Below are 27,009 nucleotides of genomic sequence, written 5' to 3'. Positions count from 1 at the left end.
AGAGTACAAGAAGTCTGGATTGGCGTCGACACTGTGATGGTTTGAACTTACATTGACAGTTCTCGATGACATCAAACTCAGATGGTGCTCCGACTAAATGAATACGTTCACGTATGAGTCTAGTTGGTTCGCACACTGAACGTCCGGGACACGATTGATCTGACTGTTGAAAATATCGATAGAAATGGCAAGTCAGAAATATATACAATATGTAACGGAAAGTCAAAAATATCGATAAATATGGTGAGTCAGAAATGTATACAGTGGTGTAACGGAAAGTCAAAAATCTTCTCAATATCATACGTCATGTGCTCCAGGGACAAGATAGGGTTAAAGGAACATATTTTACCGCATAACGTACGATATACCCCAACCTGCCCTGGAATAGAATGTACGTGTTTGGGATGAAAAATTTTCAGTATTCTACAGAGGCACGCATCACTAGTATAATTACCACTAAAATTCCAAAATCTGTATTGTTATATAATGACGTAATTCTACCCTTGTTTACATGTAAAAATCATTTGAACACTGTGTAAGAGTGCTTTTTAAATTGCTAGCTAGGATAGTACGTGGCAATGGACCAACAAAGATCTCAGTTCTCATTTGCGTTCCTGCTTCTAAGTGTCGAGTTCACAAATTTCACTGAGAGCTTGTTACCACTAGCCTATCGAGGGGAGGTGTGAATAGCGAGCATGACCATGAACTAAACCTCCTCAGTGTCAATAGAGTCGTAGATTAGCTTGTGCTGTTTTAACTGGTATAAACTGATTGGTTTGAGAGCCAATCAGGCAAACATGTAAACATTAAACAATAGCCTTTCTATGAGAATTTTACACAGTAGAGAAACTATGATGGGAGGGACAGCTGTGTAAAATGTATACTATGATATAACAGTGCTGTATATGTACACAAAGTGGAGTTTCCAACCTCCTCAAGCCTCAATATTAGCAACATTAACATATATGCTTTAGGGACACAATACTGGTAATTAGCACCCGCTTTCAGATTAACACCATCTTTAGGATTTCAATTGTCACTTTCGTTGACAACTCAACAATACTTACACAAAGATGCTGACAAAGAACGGTCGCCAACTAGGTGAACATTACAACCCGTGTCCGAAGACAATGAACGTTGACAAAATCTGAATATTAAAAACTCGATTCTTTAATCGGTGATCTGAAGTAAGCTATATAAGTTCCCGATCCCGAGTGGTGCCTGGTTCGACTTGTTCGCATCAAATTACACAGCTATTACAAATCAATCAACTGAATTTACCAACCCAGAATATTGTCAGTATAATTACTCCAAGATTATGGCAATAAAGTAATGGGACAAACTCTCCGAGATAAATTATCACTTACTTTTTGAATATTTCTGAGTATTTCTGGCGTGACATTCAAATCTGGTGGTATTTCTTGTTTTAATAAATGACGATGTGTGTGTGACCCACACACTTTCCGACAATGACCTACGTCCAATTCGATTTGCCTTCCAGAAACATCTTCAGTTGCCATGGATACAAAAAGGGGAAGAAAGGGCACAATAGATGAAAAAACTGTGAATACAAACTAAAATATATAATTACCATGTGAATGGAGTGTATACTAAATCAACGTCTCCTGTGTTGTCGACATTTTCTAACAATGTGAGAACATTGCAAGAAAAGGCTGTCACCTAAGATGCTTCAGTTGTATCAACCAAGTTCCCGCTAAAGCAATATCCCCAATTGCCTTAGTTCATCGCTTGGTATATTTACATATTACGACGAAAATCATTTCTAGAACAATTCATTAATTCATTACAGGGTACACTTCAGTCTAAAATGTTTGAATGCAGAAATAACAACAACTATTTACAACAAGCACACGATGTACATAATATTTGAAAATTGGTTCAGGGCGATCTTGTTTACTCGACATGATAAGTAAGACAGTACAAAACAGTGAGAGTGGCAGTGTTCTAATGGTGCTAATGGATACACGTACCTATAACGAATAACTGTGGCATAAACATGTACATACGAAATGTGTGTTATAATGTATGTAATCCTAACATCACACACTCTTCCTATACATACATTTTTATTCAACATCGAGTTTGATCACTCTTACCGTAACCTGCTGAAATAATTTTCCTTTGCTTTTCACAACATCCATCATTTGAGGATGAATCTTTTTCGGTGTTTGAAACTTGCTCGGATGACATTGAAGTTGAAAGCATAGAAGCAGCCAATCCAGTCCCCGATGTGTTTTCTGTTTCGTAAGCGGTATTCGGTGAAAGATGTCTCCCTAGAAAATCGAAATACTGGTATTAAAGAGGACACATGTAAATATTGAAAGGACCTAATACATTAACCCCCTCCTGATGACGACGGGATGATGTATATCCTAGAAGACCAAACAGTGATCACGACATGACGACAACAGTGATTTTCGCTTCGACAAGTTACAGAATGAAACACACTCGATCCTGTCATTTATACTGCATGAATGAGAATCCCAGTTGCTGTAACTTGTAACAGTGAACCGAGAGAGATACATTTGTATCACAGAGAGCGTTAACAAGTTTACAGAATAGATTGTGATGTACCGGTGCTTTCTGTCAGAGTAAGTCCGCACAGCAAAAGCCATCGAAGGCAACTGGTTCTCCACATCGCCATCATGGTGTTGTTGGCAGCTTCTGTGAATTGCGCGCAAAATGGAAAAGTGCAGTGAAGCTGAAAATGACAGACGACTGGTAGGAAAGCCAAAGCGATAATTACCGTGCCTTTGATTGGAGACTGCAGACAGCATGTCTAGACCCCATTCTCCTACTCTCAATAGTTGTCGAGTTGAGCGAGCTCCTAACAAACACTGCCTCCGGGGCCAAACATACAACATTTGTTTAAAAAGTCCAAATATAACAAAATGATCACTTTTAAGGATCGATGTTTGTCATCAACATACAATATATGAAACACTATCGACATCCCTTTATCCAGAAATCTGAATCATTATGTCTTCTTGATTCATTAAATTCGTTTTCGCTTGCAATAACTGGTAACGATTTACAATTGTAAAAGATAGGGTACCTATCGAAAACAGACTAAATCGGGATAATTGAAGGGGCGGACCCAACGTGAATCACCCACAGAGTTATCATAATACGACCATTCACTGACAATTTGTTCTGTATTTATTGATGTATTTATAAAGAGACCACAGCCCAGTGAGTCTTCATTTTCGTCTTATTCTTTAGTGGTTCATTACGAGTACTGACGTGAGATCCACGGCGCGCTGGCGCCTACCAATGGATTGCCTGACGTGAAATGGCCGCCAGCTCAAAGTTCCTATAATATTACGTTGGTCGTATAAGTGACCAACTCAATATAGTGATATATGAAACGCGTGGCGGGGATTTATTTTTTAACAAATTTCTATAAACATGTGTTCTGCCTCGTTTATATAACATTTTCATGGGTCGGAAAAGATATATTTAGTTCTAATGCTGTAACTTAATGAAACTAATAGCCCTTTGTTTTGTTTAGAATCTCTGATGAACAGCTTAAATAGTGTTACGAGTCTCAGAGCTAAATTACTTCCATTCAGGATTTTTTGGTAATTTTCATTATGAACTTTAGTTTACTGATGACGTCCAACACAGGACGATTTTATATTAGACGTGTTTAGGGAGCCTTCAGCAATTACAGGGAGAGGGCCACCGGGGGGGGGGGGGTATCAGACGGGGACCGTGTTTCGTAAAATGTGACCCTTCCCACGATTCCGTCGAGCTAAAAAGTGGCCCGCCCTCAATTTTTTCTCTAAAATATGACCATCTCCCTGTTAAAGTAAAACATGGGTTAAAATGCTGTCTGATGTGAAAATGACACTAGTCCCAGAATGAATGGTAAAGACTCGACCCCATAGTTGCCACCGTCTTGAACATTTTAAAGTGGCCATATGGATGAAGATTGGGTATTTATTTCGGATTTTTAATTTACAAAACAATTTTATCATGGCTTCCTACTTGGAAAATCAATGTGAAACAACATATGCCAAGTCTTTGTTTGTAACTCAATACTTTGCAAAAAGCTAAATCATACCTAAAAAGTTTGTTATTGTACGTACAATAACAAAGATTTTACACGTTTATTAAGCTTTTGCAATTTATTGAGTTACAAACAAGGATTTTGCATATGTTGTTTCACATTGATTTTCCAAGTAGGAAGCCATGATAAAATTGTTTTATAAATCCAAAATCCAAAATAAATACCCAATCCTCATCCATATGGCCACTTTAAAGGCATTGTTTTTTTCCATCACTACTACCGTCAAGTGAATGTGTATGAATGCACTGCATTAATTGCAGGTAATACCCGTATTTGACACTCACAGGTAATACCCGTATTTGACACTCACAGGTAATACCCGTATTTGACACTCACAGGTAATACCCGTATTTGACACTCACAGGTAATACCCGTATTTGACACTCACAGGTAATATCCGTATTTGACACTCACGGGTAATACCCGTATTTGACACTCACGGGTAATACCCGTATTTGACACTCACAGGTAATACCCGTATTTGACACTCACAGGTAATACCCGTATTTGACACTCACAGGTAATACCCGTATTTGACACTCCTGACATTGTCGTGGTCAGGGTCAACATCTTCACAACATCATCCCTGGTATCTTATCCAACAGTTCTCACCTCTTACATAACAACTGAAAAATGATTCATGACATGGTTGTCAACACAGATTTGATTGATACGATCTGCTATTACGGAACTTAACCCTAACCAACCAAGTGGGCTTTGGAGCCAATAACAGTGGCAGCGATGGAATGGCAAAAAAAACCAGAATAAAGCAAAGTTAGACAATATGTGAGTCAAAATATAATGTGACCCTCCCCTAATTCCATTTTCAATTAAAAAATATGGCCCTCCCGCGAAAGCCGATTTGTGAAAAGTTACCTCCAATTCTCAGCCCTCCCTGTAAATACTGAAGGCTCCCTTATATTAGAACCAAAACTGTGCACATACTTGTAATATTACTGTTCATACTGGGACTCCGTGCAATCAGTACGTACGTCCTACGCTATCTATAGCAATACAAAATACCGATTGCCTGTCAAGTTACACGTCAATATCGTGGACTGGAAAATTCACCGTTTACGGAAACTAAACCATAAACATTACTGAAAGCCATAGAGTACTTGAAAATACCCCAATGGGGGTGACCCTAAAACGAATGACAACCCGAATGACGGAAAACGAATGACAGCATTTCCAGTATGTAAACAGTGGAATGACACCCTTTTCTACATTCAGTTAGTTGAAGGACACCCTCTGCACTGTAAAACGAGTGGAATGACAGCCGCCACTCTATAAAATAAGTGGAATGACAGCATTTCCAATGCTTTGGAAGTGGAATGACAGCGTTTCCAGTATGTAAACAGTGGAATGACACCCCTTTTCTAAGTTCTACCGTTGCCCATATCGTCACAATTTGACCCCGTTTTATCTGAAACGCAAAACTACGTGTGAAGATTAAATTAGTATCGAAGATTTCAATTATTAGGTGGTTTATTTACACGTGCGTAGAAAATAACAACATAAAAACCTGCTTGTAGATATATGATTAGATCGTTGAGACTGTAATATGAACTACATGCATGTATGTGTACGTACTTTATGTGTGACCAGGCTCAAGATCGGGTAAAACACGGTAAAATGTACACGTGTTCATATTTGCTGGCGGGTATACACTTGAATCTACACACTTGACGACTATAGTCACTGTACGACAATATGACCCAGCTTTGCAATTCTTTAAATGCATACTTCGTATCCTATTCATTGTTATAACCAAGTAAGTATGTCAAGACGCAACAAAAGTTGGGGCTATTTCTTTCTGGTGATTTGTTTGGCAAGGAGGGCAATCAAGCCAGCAACTAAGGTTGATTGTCCTTAGACATCTAATTATAAAGTTATTTTGGTTGAGAAGGCTGAAGGAGAAAGGAACGTTCAGTAGAGCAGGAACTCCTTCAAGACTTCAAAACACAACCACACAAAATGGAATTAAACGATTGTACGGTGTAAGTGACGTATCACAGGTGTTAACTCTTCATATTCATAGCCAACAAGTATCCCTGCATGCACCACCAATTTCTCACGCTATAAGAATACACGAAAACATTTCGAGCACTGGATTTCAAAAATTCTTTCTTTCCTGAAGTACTCCTGTGTGTCCGAGATACTGTGTGATTGTTACATTGTTGGCAATTGGCCAATCACGCCATATCCAGTAACTGTATCGAAGAGTTTTGATAGCGGACAACATCGTCCAGATAGTACATAGATTGCATAATTGATAGACTGACGGATACATTACTAGTATATAGACTAAATTATATAGACATAGACACTAGATAGACAAATAAATTATATTTATATATATAATGTCACGAGATAAACTGACATAAAGTATACATATATAGACACAAGAGATAGACTGATAGATGCATTATACATATATAGACACAAGCGATAGACTGATAGATACATTATACATATATTGAAACAAATGCACCAAAGCTTAATAACAAAACAATCAACAGCCTGTTGTATGCAGATGATATTGCATTGATGTCAACGTCCTATGAAGGAATACAGAATGCATTAGACTACCTTCATCGATACACAACAGACTGGCGATTGCAAGTAAACACAAACAAAACACAAATAATGGTATTTAGAAAATCAGGATGCAAACAAGATACAAGACAATTCAAATGTGGCTTGGAAGAAATAAAAACTACAGAACAATACACATATCTCGGTGTAACATTCAAGACAAATGGCTCTATGAGCTCCACAGCAACCAGATTGTCAGACAAAGCCAGCAAAGCTGCAAGAATCCAGTCACAGATATATTCGACAAAGATAAACAGTACTAAGATAAAGGAAAAACTCATGAATACAACACAGCTACCTATCCTGACATATGCTGGCGAAATATGGGGTGTTCTCCAAAATCAAACAACTTGGGACAAAACAGAGACAGAAAAATTCCATCTACGTTTTTGTCGCCAAATATTAAATGTCAGCAACAGAGTGAGCAAAATAGGATGCAGAATGGAACTTGGGAGAGAACCACTGATTAGTAGAATATACTACTCAGCAATAAACTATTACAAATACCTCAAGACATTAGACAATAACAACTTAGCCTATTATGCAATGAATGACATGGAGAACAATGATTACACAGGTTCATGGCTAACTACACAATATACAATTATATAACAGCAAGAATATCAACAATTTAACAAAACAAGAACTATACAACTCAATTAGACAATATTATATCAATCAATGGAATGAAAATAACAAAAGGGAAAACTCTAAGTTACGTACATACAACAACTTCAAAAATTCCCTGGAACAAGAAGAATACATTAAAGTAATGAACAATAAACAACACATCAAAACAATAGCCAAATTTAGATTAAGTTGCCATCAACTTGCCATTGAGAAGGGTAGATATACAAAACCAAAAACACCAGTAGAAGACAGACTATGTACACATTGTAAAGAAATAGAAGATGAAAGACATCATCTAATTCATTGTAAATTATATACAAAACAAAGAGAAAAAATGTTTAGTATTATCACTACCCTCAACTCAAACTTTATAAACTTAGATAGAGGAGAGCAATTTAGATATATACTACAATCAAAACATAAGGATATTATAACCGCTCTCTACATATACCTGGATGATACATGTAGTCAATAGACACACACTAGAACTACTGTATATTTTAATATTTATATTTCATAGATCATTATTAACTTTATTTTGTTTAAATACCAAATTAGAAATGTAAAATTTTCTAAACGGCTAAAATAAAGTGTTATCTTATCTTATCTTATCTTATCTTATATAGACACAAGAGATAGACTGATAGATACATTATACATATATAGACACACGAGATAGACTGATAGATAAATTATACAGATATATAGACATACGATATAGACTGATAGATACATTATACATATATAGACACATGAGATAGACTGATAGATAAATTATACATATATAAATACACGATATAGACTGATAGATAAATTATACAGATATAGACACATGAGATAGACTGATAGATAAATTATACATAGCCACATGAGATCGACTGATAGATACAATATACATATATAGACACATGAGATAGACTGATAGATAAATTATACATATATAGACATACGATATAGACTGATAAATAAATTATACATATATAGATACACGATATAGACTGATATATACATTATACATATATAGACACAAGAGATAGACTGATATATACATTATACATATATAGACACAAGAGATAGACTGATAGATACATTATACATATATAGACACATGAGATAGACTGATAGATAAATTATAGATAAATCACATAGATATCCACTGTATGATATGACCCCTATAGATAAGTATATATCCACTGTATGATATGACCCCTATAGATAAGTCTATGTCCACTGTGTGAAATGACCCCTGTAGATATGTCTATATCCACAGTATGAAATGACCCCTGTAGATAATTCTACATCCACTGTATGAAATGACCCCTATAGATATGTCTATATCCACTGTATGAAATGACCCCTATAGATATGTGTATATCCACTGTGTGAAATGACCCCTATAGATAAGTCTACATCCATTGTGTGAAATGACCCCTGTAGATATGTCTATATCCATTGTATGAAATGACCCCTATAGATATGTCTATATCCACTGTATGAAATGACCCCTATAGATAAGTCTACATCCATTGTGTGAAATGACCCCTGTAGATATGTCTATATCCATTGTATGAAATGACCCCTATAGATAAGTCTACATCCATTGTGTGAAATGACCCATGTAGATATGTCTATATCCACAGTATGAAATGACCCCTGTAGATATGTCTATATCCATTGTATGAAATGACCCCTAAATAGATATGTCTACATCCACTGTATGAAATGACCCATGTAGATAAGTCTATATCCACTGTATGAAATGACCCCTGTAGATATGTCTACATCCATTGTATGAAATGACCCCTATAGATAAGTCTATATCCACTGTGTGAAATGACCCCTGTAGATATGTCTACATCCATTGTATGAAATGACCCCTGTAGTTATAAGTCTATATCCACTGTATGAAATGACCCCTGTAGATATGTCTACATCCATTGTATGAAATGACCCCTATATATAAGTCTATATCCACTGTGTGAAATGACCCCTGTAGATATGTCTACATCCATTGTATGAAATGACCCCTGTAGTTATAAGTCTATATCCACTGTATGAAATGACCCCTGTAGATATGTCTACATCCATTGTATGAAATGACCCCTATAGATATGTCTATATCCACTGTATGAAATGACCCCTGTAGATATGTCTATATCCATTGTATGAAATGACCCCTATAGATAAGTCTATATCCACTGTATGAAATGACCCCTGTAGATATGTCTACATCCATTGTATGAAATGACCTCTATAGATAAGTCTATATCCACTGTATGAAATGACCCCTATAGATATGTCTACATCCATTGTATGAAATGACCCCTATAGATATGTCTATATCCACTGTATGAAATGACCCCTGTAGATAAGTCTATATCCATTGTATGAAATGACCCCTGTAGATATGTCTATATCCATTGTATGAAATGACCCCTATAGATAAGTCTATATCCACTGTATGAAATGACCCCTATAGATAAGTCTATATCCATTGTATGAAATGACCCCTATAGATAAGTCTATATCCATTGTATGAAATGACCCCTATAGATAAGTTTATATCCACTGTATGAAATGACCCCTACAGATATGTCTATATCCATTGTATGAAATGACCACTATAGATAAGTCTACATCCACTGTATGAAATGACCCCTGTAGATAAGTCTACATCCACTGTATGAAATGACCCCTGTAGATATGTCTACATCCACTGTATGAAATGACCCCTGTAGATAAGTCTATATCCACTGTATGAAATGACCCCTATAGATACGTCTATATCCACTGTATGAAATGACCCCTGTAGATATGTCTACATCCACTGTGTGAAATGACCCTTATAGACAAGTCTGTATCCATTGTATGAAATGACCCCTAAATAGATAAGTCTATATCCACTGTATGAAATGACCCCTATAGATATGTCTACATCCACTGTATGAATAATGACCCCTGTAGATGTGTCTACATCCATTGTATGAAATGACCCCTGTAGATAAGTCTATATCCATTGTATGAAATGACCCCTGTAGATAAGTCTATATCCACTGTATGAAATGACCCCTATATAGATGAGTCTACATCCACTGTATGAAATGACCCCTGTAGATAAGTCTATACATCCACTGTATGAAATGACCCCTATAGATAAGTCTATATCCACTGTATGAAATGACCCCTATATAGATAAGTTTATATCCACTGTATGAAATGACCTCTATAGATAAGTCTATATCCATTGTATGAAATGACCCCTGTAGATAAGTCTATATCCATTGTATGAAATGACCTCTATAGATAAGTCTATATCCATTGTATGAAATGACCCCTAAATAGATAAGTCTATATCCACTGTATGAAATGACCCCTATATAGATAAGTCTACATCCACTGTATGAAATGACCCCTATATAGATAAGTCTATATCCACTGTATGAAATGACCCCTATATAGATAAGTCTACATCCACTGTATGAAATGACCCCTATATAGATATGTCTATATCCATTGTATGATATATGACCCCTATAGATAAGTCTACATCCACTGTATGAAATGACCCCTATAGATAAGTCTATACATCCACTGTATGAAATGACCCCTGTAGATAAGTCTATATCCACTGTATGAATTGACCCCTATAGATAAGTCTACATCCACTGTATGAAATGACCCCTGTATATAAGTCTACATCCACTGTATGAAATGACCCCTATAGATATGTCTACATCCACTGTATGAAATGACCCCTATAGATATGTCTACATCCACTGTATGAAATGACCCCTATATAGATATGTCTATATCCATTGTATGAAATGACCCCTATATAGATAAGTCTATACATCCACTGTATGAAATGACCCCTGTAGATAAGTCTATATCCACTGTATGAATTGACCCCTATAGATAAGTCTACATCCACTGTATGAAATGACCCCTGTATATAAGTCTACATCCACTGTATGAAATGACCCCTATAGATAAGTCTACATCCACTGTATGAAATGACCCCTATATAGATATGTCTATATCCATTGTATGAAATGACCCCTATATAGATAAGTCTACATCCATTGTATGAAATGACCCCTATATAGATAAGTCTACATCCACTGTATGAAATGACCCCTATAGATAAGTCTATATCCACTGTATGAAATGACCCCTGTATATAAGTCTACATCCACTGTATGAAATGACCCCTATAGATATGTCTACATCCACTGTATGAAATGACCCCTATAGATAAGTCTATATCCATTGTATGAAATGACCCCTATAGATAAGTCTATATCCATTGTATGAAATGACCCCTGTAGATAAGTCTATATCCATTGTATGAAATGACCCCTGTAGATATGTCTACATCCACTGTATGAAATGACCTCTGTAGATAAGTCTATATCCACTGTATGAAATGACCCCTGTAGATAAGTCTATATCCACTGTATGAAATGACCCCTGTAGATAAGTCTATATCCATTGTATGAAATGACCCCTATAGATAAGTCTACATCCACTGTATGAAATGACCTCTATAGATAAGTCTACATCCACTGTATGAAATGACCCCTATAGATAAGTCTACATCCACTGTATGAAATGACCCCTGTAGATAAGTCTACATCCACTGTATGAAATGACCCCTATAGATAAGTCTACATCCACTGTATGAAATGACCTCTATAGATAAGTCTATAGCCATTGTATGAAATGACCCCTGTAGATAAGTCTACATCCACTGTATGAAATGACCCCTGTATATAAGTCTACATCCACTGTATGAAATGACCCCTATAGATATGTCTATATACATCCACTGTATGAAATGACCCCTATATAGATATGTCTATATCCATTGTATGAAATGACCCCTATATAGATAAGTCTACATCCATTGTATGAAATGACCCCTATATAGATAAGTCTACATCCACTGTATGAAATGACCCCTATAGATAAGTCTATATCCACTGTATGAAATGACCCCTGTATATAAGTCTACATCCACTGTATGAAATGACCCCTATAGATATGTCTACATCCACTGTATGAAATGACCCCTATAGATAAGTCTATATCCATTGTATGAAATGACCCCTATAGATAAGTCTATATCCATTGTATGAAATGACCCCTGTAGATAAGTCTATATCCATTGTATGAAATGACCCCTGTAGATATGTCTACATCCACTGTATGAAATGACCTCTGTAGATAAGTCTATATCCACTGTATGAAATGACCCCTATAGATAAGTCTACATCCACTGTATGAAATGACCCCTGTAGATAAGTCTACATCCACTGTATGAAATGACCCCTATAGATAAGTCTACATCCACTGTATGAAATGACCTCTATAGATAAGTCTATATCCATTGTATGAAATGACCCCTGTAGATAAGTCTACATCCACTGTATGGAAATACCCCTGTAGATAAGTCTGTATCAACTGTATGAAATGACCCCTGTAGATAAGTCTACATCCATTGTATGAAATGACCCCTATAGATAAGTCTATATCCACTGTATGAAATGACCCCTATAGATAAGTCTATATCCACTGTATGAAATGACCCCTGTAGATAAGTCTACATCCACTGTATGAAATGACCCCTATAGATAAGTCTATATCCACTGTATGAAATGACCCCTATAGATAAGTCTACATCCACTGTATGAAATGACACCTATAGATAAGTCTACATCCACTGTATGAAATGACCCCTATAGATAAGTCTATATCCACTGTATGAAATGACCCCTGTAGATAAGTCTACATCCACTGTATGGAATGACCCCTGTAGATAAGTCTATATCCATTGTATGAAATGACCCCTATAGATAAGTCGATATCCATTATTCACAATAAAGGAAAACAAGTTACTCCGAGACACAGGATTTAAAACAAGTTACAAAGTAAATCATTATACTTTTAAAAAAAGAAGATAATCATTTCATGCACAATGACAATAACAATATATTATATTTCCATTGGGCAATGTGGGTATATACTTTAAATACTTCACACAACTGTTTTACTTTTTAGATATGTATTGAATACAACTTAGTTCCAATGCCGGTTTGTGTTGCTCAGCTTGTCAACAATGCAAGTGTAAATATGAACATTTTTATTTGTTAGAAGGAATAGTCAAAAACTGAAATAATGTAACTATCAACATTTTTCCTTGTTATAGTTTGACTGATATATAAGTTTAACTTCTATTTCTAGTATTAGGTGATTTCGCAAACACAAAGCAAACTGTAGATGACTTCCAGCCCTGTGCCAACACAAAAACCTGTATGCTTCAAACAACTACCTGAAGAAATTACTATATCTTGTTTTATAGAGAAATATATTGTCAGCATAACATATTTTTTGTCAAAAACTAAATTAAACATCTGAAAAATCTAGAGAGTAAAAAACATCAGATCCAAACATCGGGAAGAGCAACAGAAAAAAAGAGAAAACAAGAAATATAATGACTATGACTGGTTGAAGTTGTTCTTGAATGGAACTCTTGAAAAACTTAAAGTGAAAGAGTTAAACTTAGATAAATATCTTGATGAGCATAAAATGGCAAAACAGAAAAAATTAAAAGAGAAAATATGGACATAATATCCACTCACATAGTAGAAAATTGTGTCTCCCCCCCCCCTAATTTTTCCTGAGAAAAATTGACCCCCCCCCCCACCTTGAAAATCCTCCGGTGCCCCTGGAAGTAAAATGGACACTCCCTAAATCCATCTATTTCATGGTACATTGACATTATCTAGAAAGTACGTAGAGAATAGACAACTCGCACAAACTCAAAATTGATCTGCGATCTGGTCGTACTCCCTGTCTGCACTCACTAGACACAACATAACCCCGACCTATTTTAATTTTAAAGCCTTGAGGTACGTATTTGGACAAGAGTGCAACTATACTGTACTACCTAATGACAAAAAGATCCAGGGTTTTTTGTAGCAAAACTATGGAAGGCCGGTGAGGACAGCGACCTGCGAGTTGCAAAACTGCCACCTGCGAGTTGCAAAAGTGAAACCTGCCACTTGCAAACTGCGCCTTGTATTGTATTTAACTTCCATATAAAAGTATTCTGTGACTAGAAATAAATATGAGTGTAGTCAGCCGAATGCCAATGTCTATTTGGGTCTCCCGTTACTGCTTTTGTGTTGACCCCCTGACCGTTGCGACTGCAAAGTTTAATACATACGAATATCTCTCCGAAGCATCCAACTTTCTCTATTGAACTACCGATCGAACTCGGAAGTAGACACGAAGAAAGCACAATTTTACCATCACAGTCCACCTCTCTCCCGGAACCTTTCATAATACATTCCACATGTGAATTGTTGTAATTCAGTATTTCATATTACACAGTCAAATTTAGTCTAGGACTCTCCTTCATCGAACATCAGGATCTCTCTTTACAAATGTGAAGCCAAACTGAAGAAAACCCGAACGTAAGTTTCAAACTTTCTGATTGATTGTTATATCGCACGTTGTGGTGTATATAAACGTGTGTACACTTCAGTGTTGTGTGGAGTAGTACATTAGTGACGATCGTATCACCTTTGCAAGGGCCAGTAACTCATTTATACAGAATGGCATATAATCAATTATAATATACCTAGTGATAATACTGTGCCATGATTCGCTAGAATCAGTCACGTGATAGGAAAATAGAATGACTATTTCCCTAGGGAAATAGTTCCATCAACTTTTACACATGGTCACGTGACTACCGCGCGTTCACAGCTGGTCAAATTTATGGCAGCTTCTGACGATGTCGTCTGCCACCGCGAGTTCACAGCATGAGGTATATTATAAAACACATATTGCCTGGCCTATATTCGGGCTATAGCACCCGTTCATTGCCCCCTCGTGACTGTGAGTTACCAGAATCACATGCTATTTCCCGAGGCCAAAGGCCTTTGGCCTCGGGAAATAGCATGTGATTCTGGTAACTCACAGTCCCTCGGATGTAATAAACGGGTGCTATAGCCCTCGTGGCCAGGCAATATGTCTCCACTATTATCAAGCAAAACTTCAAATTTTGGAAAGTTTAGAAGTTATTGTATGATATTACAAGTCTGCTTCGCAATGTAGACAACGAGGAAACTTTAGGCTGTTCGGTAGTAACTTAATTTGTGATAGATTTTCTTCATTGACAAGCATTTCTCATCGTACAAGGTATAGAAATCTATCCAAGTCTGACCAGATTCCCCCCTTTGTAACTCCCAGGGCTTCCCTTGTATAGGGTATAGAAATCTATCCAAATCTGACCAGATTCCCCTCTTTGTAACTCCCAGGGCTTCCCTTGTATAAGTCTATCCAATTCTGGCCAGATTCCCCCCTTTGTAACTCCCAGGGCTTCCCTTGTATAGAAATCTATCCAAGTCTGACCAGATTCCCCTCTTTGTAACTCCCAGGGCTTCCCTTATATAAGGTATAGAAATCTATCCAAGTCTGTCCAGATCCCCCCCCCCTTTGTAACTCCCAGGGCTTCCCTTGTATAAGGTATAGAAATCTATTCAAGTCTGTCCAGATTCCCCCCTTTGTAACTCCCATGGCCTCCCTTGTATAGGGTATAGAAATCTATCCAAGTCTGTCCAGATTCCCCCCTTTGTAACTCCCATGGCTTCCCTTGTATAAGGTAGAAATCTATCCAAGTCTGTCCAGATTCCCCCTTTGTAACTCCCATGGCTTCCCTTGTATAAGGTATAGAAATCTATCCAAGTCTGTCCAGATTCCCCCCTTTGTAACTCCCATGGCTTCCCTTGTATAAGGTATAGAAATCTATCAAAGTCTGTCCAGATTCCCCCCTTTGTAACTCCCAGCACTTCCCTTTTATATGGTATAGAAATCTATTCAAGTCTGTCCAGATTCCCCCTTTGTAACTCCCATGGCTTCCCTTGTATAAGGTAGAAATCTATCCAAGTCTGTCCAGATTCCCCCTTTGTAACTCCCATGGCTTCCCTTGTATAAGGTAGGAATCTATCCAAGTCTGTTCAGATCCCCCCCTTTGTAAATCCCATGGCTTCCCTTGTATAAGGTAGAAATCTATTCAAGTCTGTCCAGATTCCCACCCCCTTTGTAACTCCCATGGCTTCCCTTGTATAAGGTATAGAAATCTATCCAAGTCTGTCCAGATTCCCCCTTTGTAACTCCCATGGCTTCCCTTGTATAAGGTATAGAAATCTATCCAAGTCTGTCCAGATTCCCCCTTTGTAACTCCCATGGCTTCCCTTGTATAAGGTATAGAAATCTATCCAAGTCTGTCCAGATTCCCCCCTTTGTAACTCCCATGGCTTCCCTTGTATAAGGTATAGAAATCTATCCAAGTCTGTCCAGATTCCCCCCTTTGTAACTCCCAGCACTTCCCTTTTATATGGTATAGAAATCTATCCAAGTCTGTCCAGATTCCCCCCTTTGTAACTCCCATGGCTTCCCTTGTATAAGGTATAGAAATCTATCAAAGTCTGTCCAGATTCCCCCCTTTGTAACTCCCAGCACTTCCCTTTTATATGGTATAGAAATCTATTCAAGTCTGTCCAGATTCCCCCTTTGTAACTCCCATGGCTTCCCTTGTATAAGGTAGAAATCTATTCAAGTCTGTCCAGATTCCCACCCCCTTTGTAACTCCCATGGCTTCCCTTGTATAAGGTATAGAAATCTATCCAAGTCTGTCCAGATTTCCCCCCCCCTTTTGTAACTCCCATGGCTTCCCTTGTATAAGGTAGAAATCTATTCAAGTCTGTCCAGATTCCCACCCCCTTTGTAACTCCCATGGCTTCCCTTGTATAAGGTATAGAAATCTATCCAAGTCTGTCCAGATTTCCCCCCCCCCCTTTTGTAACTCCCATGGCTTCCCTTGTATAAGGTATAGAAATCTATCCAAGTCTGTCCAGATTCCCCCTTTGTAACTCGCATGGCTTCCCTTGTATAAGGTAGGAATCTATCCAAGTCTGTCCAGATTCCCCCCCCCCCTTTGTAAATCCCATGGCTTCCCTTGTATAAGGTATAGAAATCTATCGAAGTCTGTCCCGATTCCCACCCCCTTTGTAAATCCCATGGCTTCCCTTGTATAAGGTATAGAAATCTATCCAAGTCTGTCCAGATTCCCCCTTTGTAAATCCCATGGCTTCCCTTGTATAAGGTAGGAATCTATCCAAGTCTGTCCAGATTCCCACCCCCTTTGTAAATCCCATGGCTTCCCTTGTATAAGGTATAGAAATCTATCGAAGTCTGTCCAGATTCCCCCCCCCCTTTTGTAACTCCCATGGCTCTCCTTGTATAAGGTATAGAAATCTATCGAAGTCTGTCCAGATCCCCCCCCCTTTGTAAATCCCATGGCTTCCCTTGTATAAGGTATAGAAATCTATCCAAGTCTGACCAGATTCCCCCCTTTGTAACTCCCAGGGCTTCCCTTGTATAGGGTATAGAAATCTATCCAAGTCTGACCAGATTCCCCTCTTTGTAACTCCCAGGGCTTCCCTTATGTAAGGTATAGAAATCTATCCAAGTCTGACCAGATTCCCCTCTTTGTAACTCCCAGGGCTTCCCTTATGTAAGGTATAGAAATCTATCCAAGTCTGACCAGATTCCCCCCTTTGTAACTCCCAGGGCTTCCCTTGTATAGGGTATAGAAATCTATCCAAGTCTGACCAGATTCCCCTCTTTGTAACTCCCAGGGCTTCCCTTATGTAAGGTATAGAAATCTATCCAAGTCTGACCAGATTCCCCTCTTTGTAACTCCCAGGGCTTCCCTTATGTAAGGTATAGAAATCTATCCAAGTCTGACCAGATTCCCCTCTTTGTAACTCCCAGGGCTTCCCTTGTATAAGGTAGAAATCTATCCAAGTCTGTCCAGATTCCCCCCTTTGTAACTCCCAGGGCTTCCCTTGTATAAGGTATAGAAATCTATTCAAGTCTGACCAGATTCCCCTCTTTGTAACTCCCAGGGCTTCCCTTATGTAAGGTATAGAAATCTATCCAAGTCTGACCAGATTCCCCTCTTTGTAACTCCCAGGGCTTCCCTTATATAAGGTATAGAAATCTATCCAAGTCTGTCCAGATTCCCCCCCCCCCCTTTGTAACTCCCATGGCTTCCCTTGTATAAGGTATAGAAATCTATCCAAGTCTGTCCAGATTCCCCCTTTGTAACTCCCATGGCTTCCCTTGTATAAGGTATAGAAATCTATCCAAGTCTGTCCAGATTCCCCCTTTGTAACTCCCATGGCTTCCCTTGTATAAGGTATAGAAATCTATCCAAGTCTGTCCAGATTCCCCCCTTTGTAACTCCCATGGCTTCCCTTGTATAAGGTATAGAAATCTATCCAAGTCTGTCCAGATTCCCCCCTTTGTAACTCCCAGCACTTCCCTTTTATATGGTATAGAAATCTATCCAAGTCTGTCCAGATTCCCCCCTTTGTAACTCCCATGGCTTCCCTTGTATAAGGTATAGAAATCTATCAAAGTCTGTCCAGATTCCCCCCTTTGTAACTCCCAGCACTTCCCTTTTATATGGTATAGAAATCTATTCAAGTCTGTCCAGATTCCCCCTTTGTAACTCCCATGGCTTCCCTTGTATAAGGTAGAAATCTATTCAAGTCTGTCCAGATTCCCACCCCCTTTGTAACTCCCATGGCTTCCCTTGTATAAGGTATAGAAATCTATCCAAGTCTGTCCAGATTTCCCCCCCCCTTTTGTAACTCCCATGGCTTCCCTTGTATAAGGTAGAAATCTATTCAAGTCTGTCCAGATTCCCACCCCCTTTGTAACTCCCATGGCTTCCCTTGTATAAGGTATAGAAATCTATCCAAGTCTGTCCAGATTTCCCCCCCCCCTTTTGTAACTCCCATGGCTTCCCTTGTATAAGGTATAGAAATCTATCCAAGTCTGTCCAGATTCCCCCTTTGTAACTCGCATGGCTTCCCTTGTATAAGGTAGGAATCTATCCAAGTCTGTCCAGATTCCCCCCCCCTTTGTAAATCCCATGGCTTCCCTTGTATAAGGTATAGAAATCTATCGAAGTCTGTCCCGATTCCCACCCCCTTTGTAAATCCCATGGCTTCCCTTGTATAAGGTATAGAAATCTATCCAAGTCTGTCCAGATTCCCCCTTTGTAAATCCCATGGCTTCCCTTGTATAAGGTAGGAATCTATCCAAGTCTGTCCAGATTCCCACCCCCTTTGTAAATCCCATGGCTTCCCTTGTATAAGGTATAGAAATCTATCGAAGTCTGTCCAGATTCCCCCCCCCCCTTTTGTAACTCCCATGGCTCTCCTTGTATAAGGTATAGAAATCTATCGAAGTCTGTCCAGATCCCCCCCCCTTTGTAAATCCCATGGCTTCCCTTGTATAAGGTATAGAAATCTATCCAAGTCTGACCAGATTCCCCCCTTTGTAACTCCCAGGGCTTCCCTTGTATAGGGTATAGAAATCTATCCAAGTCTGACCAGATTCCCCTCTTTGTAACTCCCAGGGCTTCCCTTATGTAAGGTATAGAAATCTATCCAAGTCTGACCAGATTCCCCTCTTTGTAACTCCCAGGGCTTCCCTTATGTAAGGTATAGAAATCTATCCAAGTCTGACCAGATTCCCCCCTTTGTAACTCCCAGGGCTTCCCTTGTATAGGGTATAGAAATCTATCCAAGTCTGACCAGATTCCCCTCTTTGTAACTCCCAGGGCTTCCCTTATGTAAGGTATAGAAATCTATCCAAGTCTGACCAGATTCCCCTCTTTGTAACTCCCAGGGCTTCCCTTATGTAAGGTATAGAAATCTATCCAAGTCTGACCAGATTCCCCTCTTTGTAACTCCCAGGGCTTCCCTTGTATAAGGTAGAAATCTATCCAAGTCTGTCCAGATTCCCCCCTTTGTAACTCCCAGGGCTTCCCTTGTATAAGGTATAGAAATCTATTCAAGTCTGACCAGATTCCCCTCTTTGTAACTCCCAGGGCTTCCCTTATGTAAGGTATAGAAATCTATCCAAGTCTGACCAGATTCCCCTCTTTGTAACTCCCAGGGCTTCCCTTATATAAGGTATAGAAATCTATCCAAGTCTGTCCAGATTCCCCCCCCCTTTGTAACTCCCAGGGCTTCCCTTGTATAAGGTATAGAAATCTATTCAAGTCTGTCCAGATTCCCCCTTTGTAACTCCCAGGGCTTCCCTTGTATAAGGTAGAAATCTATCCAAGTCTGTCCAGATCCCCCCCTTTGTAACTCCCATGGCTTCCCTTGTATAAGGTATAGAAATCTATCCAAGTCTGTCCAGATTCCCCCCTTTGTAACTCCCAGCACTTCCCTTTTATATGGTATAGAAATCTATTCAAGTCTGTCCAGATTCCCCCTTTGTAACTCCCATGGCTTCCCTTGTATAAGGTAGAAATCTATCCAAGTCTGTCCAGATTCCCCCCCCCCTTTGTAACTCCCATGGCTTCCCTTGTATAAGGTATAGAAATCTATCCAAGTCTGTCCAGATTCCCCCTTTGTAACTCCCATGGCTTCCCTTGTATAAGGTAGGAATCTATCCAAGTCTGTCCAGATTTCCCCCCCCCCTTTGAAAATCCCATGGCTTCCCTTGTATAAGGTATAGAAATCTATCGAAGTCTGTCCAGATCCCCCCCCTTTGTAAATCCCATGGCTTCCCTTGTATAAGGTATAGAAATCTATCGAAGTCTGTCCAGATTCCCCCCCCCCCTTTGTAAATCCCATGGCTTCCCTTGTATAAGGTATAGAAATCTATCGAAGTCTGTCCAGATTCCCCCCCCCTTTGTAAATCCCATGGCTTCCCTTGTATAAGGTATAGAAATCTATCGAAGTCTGTCCAGATTCCCACCCCCTTTGTAAATCCCATGGCTTCCCTTGTATAAGGTATAGAAATCTATCGAAGTCTGTCCAGATCCCCCCCCCCTTTGTGAATCCCATGGCTTCCCTTGTATAAGGTATAGAAATCTATCCAAGTCTGACCAGATTCCCCCCTTTGTAACTCCCAGGGCTTCCCTTGTATAGGGTATAGAAATCTATCCAAGTCTGACCAGATTCCCCTCTTTGTAACTCCCAGGGCTTCCCTTATGTAAAGTATAGAAATCTATCCAAGTCTGTCCAGATTCCCCCCTTTGTAACTCCCAGGGCTTCCCTTGTATAAGGTATAGAAATCTATTCAAGTCTGTCCAGATTCCCCCTTTGTAACTCTCTTGGCTTCCCTTGTATAAGGTAGAAATCTATCCAAGTCTGTCCAGATTCCCCCCTTTGTAACTCCCAGCACTTCCCTTTTATATGGTATAGAAATCTATTCAAGTCTGTCCAGATTCCCCCTTTGTAACTCCCATGGCTTCCCTTGTATAAGGTATAGAAATCTATCCAAGTCTGTCCAGATTCCCCCTTTGTAACTCCCATGGCTTCCCTTGTATAAGGTAGGAATCTATCCAAGTCTGTCCAGATTTCCCCCCCCCCTTTGAAAATCCCATGGCTTCCCTTGTATAAGGTATAGAAATCTATCGAAGTCTGTCCAGATCCCCCCCCCTTTGTAAATCCCATGGCTTCCCTTGTATAAGGTATAGAAATCTATCGAAGTCTGTCCAGATTCCCCCCCCTTTGTAAATCCCATGGCTTCCCTTGTATAAGGTATAGAAATCTATCGAAGTCTGTCCAGATTCCCCCCCCCCTTTGTAAATCCCATGGCTTCCCTTGTATAAGGTATAGAAATCTATCGAAGTCTGTCCAGATTCCCACCCCCTTTGTAAATCCCATGGCTTCCCTTGTATAAGGTATAGAAATCTATCGAAGTCTGTCCAGACCCCCCCCCCCTTTGTGAATCCCATGGCTTCCCTTGTATAAGGTATAGAAATCTATCCAAGTCTGACCAGATTCCCCCCTTTGTAACTCCCAGGGCTTCCCTTGTATAGGGTATAGAAATCTATCCAAGTCTGACCAGATTCCCCTCTTTGTAACTCCCAGGGCTTCCCTTATGTAAAGTATAGAAATCTATCCAAGTCTGTCCAGATTCCCCCCTTTGTAACTCCCAGGGCTTCCCTTGTATAAGGTATAGAAATCTATTCAAGTCTGTCCAGATTCCCCCTTTGTAAATCCCTTGGCTTCCCTTGTATAAGGTAGAAATCTATCCAAGTCTGTCCAGATTCCCCCCCCTTTGTAAATCCCATGGCTTCCCTTGTATAAGGTATAGAAATCTATCCAAGTCTGTCCAGATTTTCCCCCCCCTTTGTAACTCCCATGGCTTCCCTTGTATAAGGTATAGAAATCTATCCAAGTCTGTCCAGATTCCCCCCTTTGTAACTCCCATGGCTCTCCTTGTATAAGGTATAGAAATCTATCCAAGTCTGTCCAGATCCCCCCCCTTTGTAAATCCCATGGCCTCCCTTGTATAAGGTATAGAAATCTATCGAAGTCTGACCAGATCCCCCCCCCCTTTGTTACTCCCAGGGCTCCCCTTGTATAAGGTATAGAAATCTATCCAAGTCTGTCCAGATTTCCCCCTTTGTAACTCCCATGGCTCTCCTTGTATAAGGTATAGAAATCTATCCAAGTCTGTCCAGATCCCCCCCCCCCTTTGTAAATCCCATGGCCTCCCTTGTATAAGGTATAGAAATCTATCGAAGTCTGACCAGATCCCCCCCCTTTGTTACTCCCAGGGCTCCCCTTGTATAAGGTATAGAAATCTATCGAAGTCTGACCAGATTCCCCCCCCCCCCTTTGTTACTCCCAGGGCTCCCCTTGTATAAGGTATAGAAATCTATCCAAGTTTGACTAGATTCCTCCCCCCCCCTCTCCTCCTCTCCCCTCCCCCTGTTACTGATGTTTGTATAATTCACCTGTAAAGCTGCAGAGAATACTACAAGCACACATGCAAATACTATAGAGTATGCCACATTTGCATCATGGGATTCGATTCTGTCATCTCATAGAGCTATTGGTCGTCATATCTTCAGGCAGCTTGTTGACTGTTCAAACATTGTTATTCGCAATTTTTTCTCAAATTGCACTCCTGGCAAGTCCAATAGGAACATGGGGCTTGTGTTTGAAACTTTGTTGTGGATATTGCAAGCACTTCCATAGGATTGTTGGCAACCGGGAGTAGAGATTTGACCATCTGTCATTTTTCTCTAATCGTGGAAAACATTATTTAATACACCTGAAAATTACTGCATAATTTGAATCTAAAACATGTCAAGCTAAGTTATATTTAGTGCAGTGTGAATAGTTATTGGGCAGTGTTTCTTACTCCGACCGTCTTTCTTTCAGGGAATTTTGAGAAGAATTTTTTATGAATATTTTCTCTTCGCAGTCTAAATATGTATGGACTAAGTACATCCTTTGCTTCATGTTTGCCTTTTGATATGTAGTAGTAAGTTGTAGTTGTTAGGGCTGTCTTTATTTTGCAATGAGATGCTTTAATTGTAGGCTGATTTGCATGTGTCAATAGTTTGTATCTGACCAAGGGCATGAGGCAACAATTCTGGTGTCAAAACAGTATTGAATAACATGAATAAAGACAACATCAACAAGTTCTGTCAAGTTCTTGTTTATAATTATTTCAGTATCTTGAATCGATAATTAATATCTAATTATAATACACAGAGAAATACATATATTTAACTCGATCGAATTGCACTGGAATATAAATACGGGACGCTGAGCTGTGGAGTGCTCAATTTGCTCATTTGCTAAAAAAAAAAAGAATGGATAGGACACGACACTTTGGTGTTCTTTTTCGTCGTATGCGTGATACTACATCGCCCACATTCACGGACGCTTTCTATTTTGGGCAAACTTACGAGTATTTGTTTAATCAGTCAAATGAGTCCGACACTGAGCGACTTATTTGAGTCCGACACTGAGCGACTTATTTGAGTCCGACACTGAGCGACTTATTTGAGTCTGACACTGAGCGACTTATTTGAGTTCAACACTGAGCGACTTATTTGAGTCCGACAGTGACTTATTTGAGTCCGATGTCACTGAGTGACTTATTTGAGTTCGACACTGGGTGACTTATTTGAGTCTGACGTCACTGAGTGACTTATTTGAGTTCGACACTGAGTGACTTATTTGAGTCTGACGTCACTGAGTGACTTATTTGAGTCCGACGTCACCGAGTGACTTATTTGAGTCCAACACTGAGCGACTTATTTGAGTCCAACACTGAGCGACTTAATTTGAGTCCGACCCGGGGCATGGGGCAGCAATTCTGATGAAATCCGAAAATGATGATATACAGGTAATAAAGGCCCAAGTTAGCTATGAGTCACATTTACATACTTACTTACTTTAAATTTATTTATAGTATATTTTAATAAACTCATTATACATGTCTACACATATTTGTTATTTTGGGAAAGGTCAGAAATGGGATGATTAAAAGTTGATATTATAATATGTATGTATGTACTTGTACACTTTCTGGTTGCTGCTTGCCAGGCCGGCCATGCTCTAGCTCAAACGCATTCCTTGCTTAAACTAGTAATACCAGGTACGTATTGTTCGTCTCTGGTAATACAGAGGGGGAGGACGGGGCATCGAATAAACCAATCAGGACGCTTCAAATCGAACATGTAACCCATGAATTTTCTCTCGAAGCTTGATACCACCTGCTGCCTTCTTGTGGTGGGTGAGATATATATTTTGCATGCTGCGGTACAGTGCATTGTCGAGTTTGCGGGACATTACAACAGACTGCCGAAACAGCATATCATTTGAAATGAGGCTCCGAAACGTTGTGTCTTTTGTGAGGGAAATAAACAAAAACACCCAATTTATAATATTTTACTTTAATCAATATTTGGAGTTGCGGTATATAGGCTCGAACACACAGTCGATTCCGGTCTATATTATTTTCATTAAAAAGCGTAAAAATAATCATTAAACAGTAGTCGTCATATCTGTGTCTCTTCAAAATATACACTTTGAATGAAGGAGAAAACGTAACAACATCATTTGACTGTTTAGTCTGACACTGGGTGACTTATTTGAGTCTGACATCACTAAGTGACTTATTTGTGCCCGACCCTGAGTGACTAATTTGAGTCCGACACTGGGTGACTTATTTGTGCCCGACCCTGAGTGACTTATTTGAGTCCGACACTGGGTGACTTATTTGAGTCCGACACTGGGCGACTTATTTGAGTCCGACGTCACTGAGTGACTTATTTGAGTCCGACACTGGGCGACTTATTTGAGTCCGACGTCACTGAGTGACTTATTTGAGTCCGACGTCACTGAGCGACTTGATTTGAGTCCGACGTCACTGAGTGACTTATTTGAGTTCGACACTGATGAGTGACTTATTTGAGTCCGACACTGGGTGACTTATTTGTGTCCGACACTGGGCGACTTATTTGAGTCCAACGTCACTGAGTGACTTATTTGAGTCCGACACTGGGCGACTTATTTGTCGCTCAGGGCACCCAAACAATGGCAACTAACGGAAAACGAGACTATCACATCGTTCGAAAATTGGAGACAGAATTTAATGTACCTGCTGTCACTCGATGACAACTTCCCGGCATTTCTGACGGACGGATTCGAGTGGCAGAAGAAAAGCCATTCAAATGTAAATAGGGGCCTCACAGATGACACCGAAGCCGTCCCAGCCGCCAAACGAAAAACAGCCACGCAAAAAAATATACAGCTGGATCTAATGCTTTGTTTTATAGCAAACTATTGCAGTGTAATATCTAGAAGCTCTATTATCAAACAATCAACATCCTTGAATGACATCTGGCAAAAGATACGCCAGCACTTTGGCTTCCAATCAACGGGGGCCCACTTTCTGGATCTAGGGAAAATCGCCCTCCAACCAGCTGAAAAACCAGAAACACTTTATCAACGCCTACAAGCATTCTTTGATGACAACCTCATGACTAAGGACGGTGGAATTACACACCAAGGAGAGAAATTAACAACAGATGAAGACATGACCCCAACACTTGAAAATACTATAGTATTTTTATGGCTGCAGCTCATTAACCCGGGACTGCCTCAACTAGTCAAAATGAAGTATGGCTCTGACTTACGAAACAAATCGTTAGCGTCATTGAAACCTGAAATCTCACAGGCGCTACCATCGTTGCAGGATGAACTACGTAACATCGAAGATAATAGAATAATGCGAACAGGTGCTTTCAATGCAAGTTCCCGATCACAGTACACCCCACAACCTCGTGCATTCCAAAGACGGAAAAAGTTTACCAGATCATGTACCCTATGCCGCGCTGCCGGCCGTGGAGGCTACTCTACACACTCCCTTATCGATTGCCGATTCCTGCCGGATGAAGACAAACAAGCCATTGGTCACACTCGCCTTGTCCAACAAGATGATGAAAACGACCCCGAACAATTCATCCATGAGGACGACTACCATACACAACCGGAAGAGGCCACTAACCAACCTAGTGGCCTCCTAGATCACCCAACAATACTACGGGTAAACATCATACAATCACCATTCCTCTACACCTACTACGATAGCCATAGTGTCAAAATTATACTGGACACTGTGGCAACCTCAAACTTAATCAGGGCCTCATACGCAAGGTCAATCGGTTTGCCAGTAACACCAGCCTCACAGGTAGCACACCAAGCAGATGGTATCACCCCACTACACGTCACACTACAACAGGGACAGCCTCATCATCTTACAGAACAAATTTG

The 27,009-nt window shown here is 39.6% G+C and overlaps 1 protein-coding gene across 1 annotated transcript in view; it reads right to left on the bottom strand.

Moving 5' to 3' along the window:
- The window catches only part of LOC144452097 (uncharacterized), a 22,963-nt gene extending 20,298 nt beyond the window's left edge, over positions 1-2,665 (bottom strand). Inside the window, exons 1-4 of the mRNA XM_078143109.1 lie at positions 2,596-2,665; positions 2,118-2,294; positions 1,368-1,507; positions 1-163 (exon numbers count right to left, since the gene is read on the bottom strand). The exon at positions 1-163 is cut by the window's left edge and continues 63 nt beyond it. Coding sequence (XP_077999235.1) covers positions 1-163; positions 1,368-1,507; positions 2,118-2,294; positions 2,596-2,665 — 550 coding nt within the window. The remainder of the gene's footprint in view (positions 164-1,367; positions 1,508-2,117; positions 2,295-2,595) is intronic.
- Between the last annotated feature and the right edge of the window lie 24,344 nt (positions 2,666-27,009).

The sequence above is a fragment of the Glandiceps talaboti genome, chromosome 22 (assembly GCF_964340395.1).
Source record: "Glandiceps talaboti chromosome 22, keGlaTala1.1, whole genome shotgun sequence".
Lineage (NCBI taxonomy): Eukaryota > Metazoa > Hemichordata > Enteropneusta > Spengelidae > Glandiceps > Glandiceps talaboti.
The sequence above is the reverse complement of the archived record's forward strand: the minus strand, read 5'-3'. Positions and strand labels throughout refer to the sequence as shown.